At 38.2% G+C, this 12081-nt stretch overlaps 1 protein-coding gene across 8 annotated transcripts in view; it reads right to left on the reverse strand.

The window, feature by feature from the left end:
* The window catches only part of pecam1b (platelet and endothelial cell adhesion molecule 1b), a 29507-nt gene that overhangs the window by 11443 nt on the left and 5983 nt on the right, over positions 1 to 12081 (reverse strand). For 6 of the 8 annotated variants that reach the window (XR_003832582.1, XR_003832581.1, XM_029436577.1 and 3 more), the window contains exons 3-10: positions 7046 to 7342; positions 6368 to 6649; positions 6013 to 6282; positions 4990 to 5262; positions 2722 to 3000; positions 1666 to 1944; positions 1081 to 1182; positions 930 to 960 (exon numbers count right to left, since the gene is read on the reverse strand). Coding sequence is in view for 5 of the 8 variants with exons in the window: in XM_029436577.1 (XP_029292437.1) it covers positions 930 to 960; positions 1081 to 1182; positions 1666 to 1944; positions 2722 to 3000; positions 4990 to 5262; positions 6013 to 6282; positions 6368 to 6649; positions 7046 to 7342 (1813 nt within the window). In the remaining 3 variants the exon portion in view is untranslated. Of the gene's footprint in view, positions 1 to 866; positions 961 to 1080; positions 1183 to 1665; positions 1945 to 2721; positions 3001 to 4989; positions 5263 to 6012; positions 6283 to 6367; positions 6650 to 7045; positions 7343 to 12081 lie in introns of all 8 variants that reach the window. The other 2 variants (XR_003832583.1, XM_029436586.1) reach the window with 2 other exon arrangements.

Here is a 12081-nt window from a genome sequence, read left to right on the forward strand (position 1 = left end):
AAGGTGTATATAGAGTATATATGTATATACATGTTATTTTATTTTGCACTTTGAGCTGTTGTAATATGTGAATTTATTATTATTAAATATATATATTACACAAGATCGGGCCCTATTTAAACGATCTAAAGTACGTGGCACAAGTGCATTTGGGGCGTGTCCAACTCCACTTTTGCTAGTGAAATGGTGCAAAGTGAGGCTCTTGATTAATTAAAGGTGGGAAACATGAATTAAACCAATCAGTGACATCTCTCTTTCTCCCATTCAGAAATATTTAAAACTGCTGTCATCAGCCAAAATGCCGCAGTTTTTTAACTTTAAATTTTGATTTTCGATCACCAACCTTTATTTTCAGTTTTCTTTTTTATTTATATTATATATATATATATATATATATATATATATATATATATATATATATATATATATATATATATATATATATATATATATATATATATATATATATATATATATGGTTATTGTAACACTGCAATTTCCCTTAGGGATTAATAAAAATTACATTTGCTATTTAATAAAAATTATGAATTATTTGCTTTCTTGCCAAGTTAGAGGAGTAGATTGATACCATTCTTGTGCGTGTTTGTTACATGTAAAACTGGAGTAAGTAAACGGAGCTCTGCGCCAAGGTAACACAATTTTCCAACCAGCACCTATAAAATGCTTTAATTAACACGTTATTTTAATCGGTATAGAAACTGAAATAAAGAAATGTGTGGTTTTACCGAGGGTTGTGGGAATATTTCTTACAAACCTGCAAAACAACCAGTATGGTTCTTTAAAGGCTTGCAATAACAGAAACATAACAACGACCCTTATCTAAGTCAGCTAATAAAACTAGATACACTTTCACTAACTTCCACAGTGTCTGTCACATTCAGAGGAAGCAAGTAGTCGAGCCAACTCACACTGACAATTCAGCAGCTGCTTCTCTTTTACCTACAATAAGAGAGGAGAGGTGAGAAGAGGGGAAAGAGGAAGTAGGTGAAGGAAGGTTGGTTTTCATACATAGTTAGATATAAGAGGCTTGAGTTGCTGGAGGACTGTAGGTCTCTCTACCTATCTTAGATTTGAAGCACAGCACAGACACCACCACCAACACAGACACCGCCAGCAGACAGAAGCCCCCGATCAGCACTTTCTTCCACAACGCCAGGCGCACTATGGAGAGAGAGAGAGAGAGAGAGAGAGTGACAGAGTCAGTGACAAACAAGACCACAAAGAGAAAATAAATGGCAGATATCTTCCCTTTCTTCCTGTATTAATCACTTTGTATGGCCAATGTGTGAATGGATGTAACTTTAATTTAAAACAATTTGGACTTGCACGGACGAGTGTTTAAAATAGGAAGGTTTTAGTGAAAATGCATGTGTTTGGAAAATAGTGAGCATTCGACTGGATAAATGAGACAAGTTGTGTGAGAGTTTGTAAACTAGTTTAGATTTTGTTAAACGTGGTCCCCATTTATTTTTATTTATTGATTTTTCGATCTTGTGGAGGCATGTTAGAAAAACAAAGTTTTCTTTCATAATTCCAGGTAACACAGGGTGAGTAAGTGATGACAACAATGGTCATTTTGTGGGTGAAATATTAAGTGTGGAGCAGGTGCGGTCCCTACCGAGTGTAAATATTCATCAGTCTCACCCTCTATGGTGACTGTGTCACTGCGGACGACATTGTTGGCGTGGTTGACAGCCTCGCAGTAGTACATGCCGCTGTGCTCTTTGGACAACCCGGAGACCTCGTAGTTTGAGTTGTTCTTGTAGAGGGTGTCGGTATGCAGCGGCTGTTCATTGCCAACACGGTACCACTTAAAGGTGACCGGCGGAGTGCCATTAACACCACATATGAGGTAGAGATCATCCCCCTCAGAGATTTCTGGTAGGTGGGGAATGACGGTCAGAGTGGGGTACGTCAGAGGGACTGGAAAAGGTGGAGGAAAGATGTGAGATGTGAGCCAACATTGTCTCTGAGGTTTTATTGTGTCATTAAAACATAACAAGAGCTTAATCACAGACCCTCATTACATTCAGGAATTGTTTATTTTCTTACCTAGAATTAAATAAGAAGATCAATACCACTACTTTTTTTATATATATATATATATATATATATATATATATATATATATATATATATATATATATATATATATATATATATATATATATATATATATATATATATATATATATATATATATATATATATATATATATATATATATATATATATATATATAGTTGTTAGCAACCTGTTAGCTTAGCTTACAATAACCACCTGTAAAAACCGGACAGACATCATGTGACACAATAGAACGGACCAGAACTACAAAAGGGACATTGAGGTGAGATTGTTCTGTCAACTGTTGCTTTAGAAGTCAGGAATTAACCTTGAAACTCAAGTTTTTAAAGTGCTCAGAAAAATGAAAATGTGAGCATCCACAATTCAATGACAACTGGACAAACTCCCTCTGCTGAGGAAGATCATGTGATATGATCCAAACACTCCAGAACAGCTACAATACTAAATGGACCTTGAGATTTTTTTGTCAATAATTTCATATAGCTGATATGGCAAATCTATTTGCATACGGTCATACATTGACTGATTTGGATTTATTGAGCAATGTTGATGAGGCAAATTAAGAAAATATAAGCCATGTAAAAATAGATGAACAAACTTCTTTTGAATATTTACCTATGACTGTAGCGTTGAGTCTTTTGCTGAGTTGGCCTTCCTTGCGACTATTCTTTGCCTCGCACATGTACTTGCTTATTTCATCAGGCTTGGTGATGGCGACTGTGAAGAGAGCTTGTTGAAAGCGTTGCTTGACAATGGTTGTGCTCAGTTGTTCGTACCCCCTCAGCAGAGTGTAGTTTATCGGCAGGCTGCCATTGTCCGAGTGACAGAGGATCTTGAAGGGCTTTCCTAGAACTGCCCTGCCAACCACCGAGATCTTTGGAGTGGAGACAGAAACTAAAGAGGAGAAAATAAAACACACAGGCCCAATCTTAATGTCCCCCCTAAATCCTGAACCCTCAAGGACTTAATTGACATCACCTGGTACTTGCTTGAGTGTGACAGGCTGCAAGGGCTCAAAATGGTATAAATAAGAATTGGACGCAAATTCTTTTTTCCTAGTATGGCAAAGGCATGACCCGCCCTACACTGCCACTGATTGGCTAGTAGTCATTGCCTTTGTTAGTTGGATTGGTTAGGTTTAGGCATGAGGAGTGAGATTGGCTAGGGTAAGAGTATCATGGTTAGCCAATCAGAGGCAGAGTAAGGCGAATCATGCCTTCGCCATCCTAGGAAAAACTAATTTGCCGTCAGCACTTTGCAATATATGACTTTACCATGACAACACCAAAACATGTTACATACAATTGTAGGTTTATATTTCACATTTTTACTTTCTTCTACTTAAGGGGCCAACTTGAACGTCTTCCAAGCTCTAGTCGTACAGAGTGGACGATGGTTATTGTCAAATAATCAATTTACCCATCATAACATCATTTAGCAAAAATGAACAGAAATGGTGGGTTATATAGCGTATGATTGCATTCCTCTGATTTCATGGGATTTTTATGGACCTAAATGCATGGTGATGTAGTGTTTCTGTGTAAATGTAGGCATACAGCTTACCCAATATGCCAAGCTCAACCCCCATGTTCCTGTCCTCCTTGTTTACAGTTTTTTTTCCTAACACCTCTGGGTTTCCTCTAGTAACCCCGCAATTAATGTCGCAACTGGATGAGTTGTGGGTCATTCCTTCAGGCAAAGTCTGCAGCAAAAGGGCTCAAAAAGTCTGCAAGAGAGCTTTCAAGCTAGGGACGACCCTAAGCCCTTGTTAACGTTATTGATAGCAAATTCTGCTGCTTGTTTTTATAATGTGCCGTGAAGACAACGCTGACATATTATCTTTTAATACCTTTTAAGTTGATATGTTAAGTTGATATATGTACACATTCAGCTGTTACGCAGCATCATTAGCATTCTTTTGGTGTTTTGTCCTCCAGGTGAATAAGACCAATATTCACTCTTCTTTTAGCTCTGTTTTTGGTCTCTACCAACTCTCAGGAAAATATCTGGCTCTTTAGCTGCTAAATACTTGTCAGTCGTTTGGTGTTGATCAGGTATTGTACAGTGGATTTTTTAAGCGTTTTCTGCCGAAGGTACTTGATTTCTGCGTCCGAAAACAACGCATTTAGAGCGCTAAGAGTGAACCAAAACAGTTGCGAGTCAGAAATCAAAACAACGAGCTGAAAGGCGATAAAACGTTCCATAGAGCTGAGGGGATCTACAGATTCAGGTGATAATTCTCTCTGGGTTCATCACTATGACTATGACTATACATTACACATTAGAACCTTTGCTTATATATAAATACTGACTGCATTAAGTCGGGTTTCACTTCTTATTCGCTCACTTGTTGAGGAAAAAAATGACTGACCTCACATGAAAAGAACCTCCTTCACAATATTAGGATTTGCCTATTCTTAGCGTTTTGTGGTTAATCAAGCAGATGCAGTTCTTTTTGTGCATATGAGATGATGAGTGAGAGACAAACTATTACCTTGTATTTAATCGCTCTATGTGCATATTTCAAGGAATCATTTTACATAATGGGGAAAAGAGAGTTAACTTAACAAGAGAGTGAGTAGCGCATTTCCCAAAATGTTAAACCATTTTTTTGATTTATGCTGTTGCAGCCTTTACTATAATCCTTTATGTTAATCAATACAGATTTGCACCGTGTTGGAAGTTTCACAGCAGAAATGATACTAGGTCCGACCCAGAAAGAGTGCCATCGTAACCTTATCGTAAAAGTGACTTTGTGTATTTAGACACAAGACCAACATGTAAAACATTAACATAGTGAGGTGTGTGTCTAAAAAGGGTTAAAATCCACTCCTAATCTGTGTATTAAAATGTGCATCTGAAAGTGGCATCAAGTAAGCTTACCTTTAGGACGTACAGTCAGAGTTTCGCTGTGTTTCATGATGCCCTTGGCTTGAGCTACACAGGTATAGTTGAAATTATACAGCAGGGCATTGCCAGAAAATACTCCAGTGCCCTTGGGGATCAGTGGGCTTTCGGATGGATCAAGTGTGTAAGTCAACTCTTCTATGCCGAGTCTTTCAGAGGCAGAGCTCTCACTTTTGCAAGTTAATCTCATATATTCCTTTTGAAATACTTCAGCAGGATACATGGTCAGAGTGGGCACTGAAAACAGCTCTGTGGATAGAATTAAAAACACAGAAACTCATCATCTGCATTGATATCACTTGATAGTGGAAATGTTGATATGTATAGAGCTTTAAACCAACAAAATGTAGTACGAGAATATCAGACAGGCCAAAAACAATAAATTAATAATTATGTTAATTAGATAAATAAAATGGAACATAAAATAAATAAAAAGCAGTTGATAAATGAAAGCTTTAGTGATTTTATTATTCAACTAATCATCAAATCATTATATTGTTTTAGTCATCTCTCTCTCTGGTCTTGGCACACATTTGATCATTTATATTTTTGACTTATCTTAAACATTTTACTTTTTTTTCGTCAGTTTTGAGGGCTTCATAAGTATATAGTTATGATGCGCTCTGGTTCCCAGTCAGAAATTTTAACTGGAACTGCTCAGATTTCCGACTCAACGCCAGGAGAACCTCACCAAATCCAAGCTCAGAATCCAATCATACACGCAGTACTGTACAACCTCTATCTGAGGACATGTTGCTACCATGGTTGTTACGATGTTTGTTTGCACGAAATACAGCGTAATGCATTATTATCAACTGGTATTGCTAACAATGGCTAACAATGAATAACAAAACAGTTTTCCAACTTTTTGTACTGGAACACGCTTACACGCACTAGCATATGTCGTCAATATGATGACGAAAAACACAACAGTAGTGAGAATACAGATGTTTACGCAGGCTACAGTGTGCACACGGGTCATGTTTTCTGTCTACTCACCAGTCACTGACACCGCCTTTGAGTCGCCTTTCACTATATATCCCATTTCTAATCTGCACTCAAACTCCCCAAGGTCCTTTGCTAGTGCAATCATGCTGTGGTTGACTTTGGGGTATCCACTGCTGAGAAGCTGGTTACCCTGGCTCAGGTAGAGGTTGGAACTTTCCGTGCTGTGCGAAACGTTTCTGATGGTGCACAAGATGACGAGTTGGTCTCCTTCATAAATCTTGGACTTGGGGAAAATCTCCAAAACTGCTGCGATGGGAAGCTCTAAGGAGAACAAAACAATAAAGATAAAAGCTCTGAGATGCTTCAAATGCTTTGAAAAGTACAGACATTGAAATATGCCACTTACCTTTGACTGAAATAGTGACAGTGTTGCTTTCCTCAGACTTGAAGGAGTCTGGTGTTACAAGGACAGTATAGGCACAGTGCATTTTGTGGACGCCAACGGTGCTGAAGCGAATCTTGGCCTCTGCCTGGTTGGAGATGACCTGCTTCTCCTGAATCTCTTTGGAGTCCTTGTAGAAGTAGAAGAAAATGGAGCCTGTCTCGCCGGGCGCTGTACACATGGCTGTTACTTCATCCCCTTCACTGACCACACCCTGGTTAATGTGGAGAACTGGCTTTGACAGGCCTGGAAACCCAAATTGATAGAAATATGTGAATATTTAATCCAACAGAAATGAAACCAATGCCAATGTTGAAGAAATTCTCCCACTTGCTGTTGCACATCAACACATAATTTCCATCACTTACATGTTTAAATACTTGTTGGATCTTACATGCATGGGATTTAGAATCATGCCTGTGTTAGTTACATTACTATGGATGTAAATGCTAATTGTGCAAAGGCAAACATCTCAGAGATCTCAGCTGTACCTCCACCAGATTCCATTACATTTTAAAACATCCTGCCAACAAGTGTTTGACTTAACCACACTGTTCTAATATCACAGTTATAGTCTATTAACTTAACACATTCAAATGCACCTGAACTTCCTTAAACCACCACAGATAATAACAAACCAACCTGTTACTATGAGTTTCTTGGCTTCACTTATCACGTGTTTCCCATAAATGTTGATCTTGCACATGTATTTGCCGGTGTTGGAGACTCTGGCCTCGGACAGAGGGTAAAGAAGATCCTCCAAGGTGCTGGAGGTCTTGGTGTAGATTGTCTTGCTGTCCTTGAATATCGTGTACTCACGACTCAGAGCCTCCTGCCCAGAGCTGCTGACGGTGGCCTGGCATCTCAGAGTCACATTGGTGTCCCGAGTCACATCAGGCCTTGGCTCGATGGACAGGGTTATGTCTTTTATTGCGAATGCTAGGGAGTGAATAAAGAAATTAAATAATTTGTACAAGCTATTCTACTGCACTGAAGGAGTGGGCAGTTGACTTTGAAGCCTTATGTTTGAGCTCTAACATTTGACTTTTAGACCATTTTATACCGGTTCTGCTTCGTTGTGAGTTCATACTTAATTGATAACTTGACCTCTGCACTTTTTCACTGTGTATAACTTCTATATATTTATTCAAAGGACAATAGTGAAATATCTTTTTACTTGGTATTGAAGTTTTGCAAGTGGCATTAATGTATTATTGTATATTTTTCAATAATATGACACACATTTGTTTCATTATTTATAAGGAAACAAGGTATCTAACCCTAACCATCTAACTCTTGCCTAAAAAGAAAACATAAAAGCATATTTACCAAAATGTTAAGGACTATAACTTTTAGTAAAACCTCATTAGTCTCTGAAGGCTTCTTCTGGTTGGATCATTACAAAAAAATGTGTAGCCTGAGAAAGTTTGTTTGCAACACAATGTGGTCCGTAACGTTTTACATAACTTCCATTACTGTACTATGCAGGCCTAAATGTTTTCTATTTAGCAAAGAAAATCTGTGTTTCTTTGTACTCATTGACATTTACTTAACAGATGTTCATTTTTTCTAGTTATATGTTGTATGGGTAATGTGAATAGATTTTCTGTTACTGTATATTGTACATTGAAGTCTTCAAGCTTTATTTAAAGGTTAGCATTTAGATGATTTTCTACTTTGTGGTTTTCTTCTATTTTGCATTTGCTGTCATTAGCATTGTGGACATATTGATGTTGGAGTCTTTTATTTACTTCTCGATGGAGTCTGTTCCTATGTTCATCTTGATTCCTTGACATCTGTCCTATATATGTCCGTCAGATGATTACTGTTTGTTATTCCTGAAGAACGTACGTGCCTAAAAGTGCCCAAACGTTGATACATAGAAAGCTGCTTTGGAGTCAAGAGTGAGCAGCTTACCCCTCCTTCCTTTGAGCTTTTATACCCACACATTGTTACTTGCAGATTTCCAGAAATCAATTGAATAGAATTTTATTTTATTCACTTCCTATTCCCATTCATATCAGCACTCCAGAATAGTCATTTTGTTTGCATATTTGAAATGACTACTGCATAAATTGCTATTATAGGTGCCTTACAATATCGGCTTGGCACTCAGGAAGCTACTGTATTACCATGGAATGTCCTCATACCAGTAACAGAATCCCAGGGGTATGACTCACATAAGAAACAATCAGACATCGACCACAACAACAACAATGGCAGAAGATAGACGTAGATAAGGAAGAACATATTTTATCTATGAGCAGCTGTGGGGCTGTTATTTCCTACAGCTTTTTATAAGAAATGTGTTTGGAGATGAGAGGTTGGCGAGAATCATGGGTCACGGTTTGGCATCCTCAAACTGCCTCACTAAGGGTCTTGACATCAATGGGATCACTGATCTTACAGGTAAGAAATGGCCTGTTCTGCTGTCAAAGACAAGAAAGGACTGTTGCTTTTTACACATCTGCTAAATACATTTTGCTAACACAATTTAATTTAGTTCAGATTGTTTTATGTGGGGTTGTATGAGGTCTTTATCCACAGTCAGTGTGTTACCTACAGTAGATGGCCAGAACGCCCCCAGTTTGGAGAAACAGACGCTGAACCAGAACAGAAGCTGAGCAATGTTCTGCTGTGGACGGGGGCAGCAGCTAAACGTATTTTATCCACTTAAAAAAACAAATTTTAGTATAGGTGTATGCTATATCTAGAATTTTCACCGCTTCACCTAGCTGTCAGCCCTCTCTGACGGGGAACTGAAGCCGTTATCTATGCTCTCCTCAAAGACACCAGACTCATTTGACAAAAATAGTGACGTGACAGAACACTGAGTTTGCTGGTCAACCGTTGTCTCAATCGGTTAGTAGATAACGGCTTCAGTTCCCTATTGGAAAGGGCTATATAGCATGCACTTAAACTGAATTGATTTCATAAGGTGGACCTTTGTTTTAAGTTGCTAAAATAAGTTTTGCTGCTGCCCGTCCACAGCAGTACAATGCATAACTTCGCTGCATGTTCTCCTGTCTGTTTCTCCAAACTGGGCGCGTTCTGATCGCCATCCATTGTAGGTAATACACTGACTATAGATAAGTACCTCATACAACCCCTACAAAAAATCTGAACTGTTCCTCTAAAGGTTCAATGTGTAAGATGCCAGAAGTGGCACAGAGTGTGAAGAGGTAACAGTGTTGACGTTATGTCAAACACGTCTGTGTGTTGTGTTGCAGAGATATCTCCTGAAGTTAGCATGCTAACAGCTAGCTGCGTTCCGTCCAGGCTGTAATACCACTTGTTCCTCTAGAGGTGATAGTGAGTCACTGTAGCTGCAGTCTGCCTCAGTACAGAGGGAGAAGAAGTGCAGCTGTCAGACTCTTGTAAATATTACAGCCATGTTCCTGTTTTATAGCTTGTCCATTGGATTATATTCAAAGTGGCAGAAACGAGAAAAACCACCTGCACCACCTCGCCTCGTCCTCACAGCTGCCAGGAGGCTGTTTCACAGAGTGTATATCTGTCGGTAGCCTCAGGAAACGCCGTAGCTTATAAACAAACTAAAGTAACGTTACACGGACTACAGCCCCGGTTAACATCAGTGTCCAGTAAACACAGAGGATCAGCTCCACCTGAAGATTATAAGACAGCAGAGTTTTCTGACCGGCTCTCAGAGTTTCAGCATTTTGGTTAAATCTTGGTGTTCTTGCTCACTGACTGACTGACTGACTGACTGACTGACTGACTGACTGACATTACACAGGAGTAAATGTAATACACAATATAAAGAATAAATTAGAATACAATAAATATGCCAAACTACTACAACTAAAATATGAACATCAGAGATTGTATGGACCCAGTTTAGAGGTGAAATACTGCCCCCTGTTTCTCTGGAGCAGGTGGCTCAGAATTACACATTGAACCATTAAAGTTGGTTCTTTTATTCCTGGATCCAGCCTCATGAGTTGCTCATTTTCTTTTTAATAACAAATCTTTTTCAATCTCTTAACAGTTATCAAAGATATTTGACTTTTTATTATCAGCCTCATTGTCTCTGGATTAATGACAGCAGCCAAACTGCGTCATTTACAGGCCGCATGTAGACGCTTTGATAGTCACCTGAAGTGATCAAAGACATGGATAAGTTCAAATACTCATAGGGTTCACAGGCATGAACAGGTGGAACAAAATCAATGACTCATTTACGAATGTAGAAGCGACTGTCCCAGACTAAAGGAGCGAAATTGTGTCTGTTTCTCAGAAGTAACTTTTAAAAGTGACACCAGTTCAGTGTTCCGCAGTGTAACCAGAGACAGAAAGCATCTGTACGCGTACGTCAAGCCTCCCCAGATCACCCATATGGTCTGGTATTAAAGACAACAGGCTGCTGTTGTGACTCAGACAAGGGTGTTGTGGGGCAGTAAACAAAGCTGCAAAACAAGAAAAAAAAAAAAGAGCAGGAAAAGCACTTTGTCAGACAAACAGGCCTCCTGGGGACCTATCACCACTTCAGAGCCTGCTGAATCTGGCCCACACCCAGCATCATTCAGCAGGACCTGGCAGGGCGGATGATGAGAAAACTCTGGCGTGCAGAGCAGAGATCTGCTATGGGCTCTGGAAACCAAGTACATTTACTCAAGTTCTGTACTTGAGGTACTTGTAGGCTTCTTTACTTGAATATTTCCATTTTATGCTACTTTATTTCTTTGACTCCACTACATTCCAGAGGGAATTATTGTATGTTTTACTCTAATACATGTACAGCTAAAATTACTTTTCAGATGAAAAACACTTGATACATTTATTAATTTGATAAAATACAACACATTAAAGATTAAAACAGTTGTTTCTGAACAAAAAAGCCAAAGAGTTATTGACTAAACTTCTCAGATGGTTTCATTGAAATAACTGTTTGTGGCCCAAAGAGGTCAAATTATCCAATATTTCATGAACAAGCTGGAGAGCATTAGTTAAACAACACTGGACAAAACTACCGATCTGTATATAAAGTAGTTAAATGAGCTCCACAAGGCAGCTACAACAATAACATGCTGCTTACATATTGATGCATGAGTTTTAATAATCCAATAAAGTTAATAATAATCAGTCACAGGGACATTTTTCTGTAGAACCAGTACTTCTAGTTTTGATACTTTTCACTGATAATACTTCTGTACTTTTACTCAAGTAAGAATTTAAATACAGGGCCTTTACTTGTAATGGAGTATTTGTCAGTGGTGGATGAAGTATTTAGATATTCTACGTAAGTAAAAGTAGTCATACCATCTTGTAGAAATTAGGGTGGGGGAAAAATGTATCTTCCAAAAGTCAACTTTAAAAAATGTTTTTTTCTTCAAAAGAACGTAGATATTGCTCCTGATGGACAGTAATCTACACACCAAGTCAAAGTCGTGTCAAACATTATTGCAACATCTTTGGGAAAAAAATAAAAAATATCAGTATTACAGTGTTTTTGAAATTGGCAAGAAATAAAAAGGTAGCCAGCCTAATAATAAAATATTTTTTTAAACTTCAATTCAAGTTTTTCTTGAAGTCAGTGAGAATTGAAAATACTAAAAACTTTTTGTTTGGGCAAGTTTAGTTTCCTTTTGTCTTATGTTGCCTTTGTGTATTTACATTGTCACAATTAGTTAATATAACTATTAAATATAAAACCCCCA

Source organism: Cottoperca gobio, chromosome 1, assembly GCF_900634415.1.
Source record: "Cottoperca gobio chromosome 1, fCotGob3.1, whole genome shotgun sequence".
NCBI classification, from domain to species: Eukaryota; Metazoa; Chordata; class Actinopteri; order Perciformes; family Bovichtidae; genus Cottoperca; species Cottoperca gobio.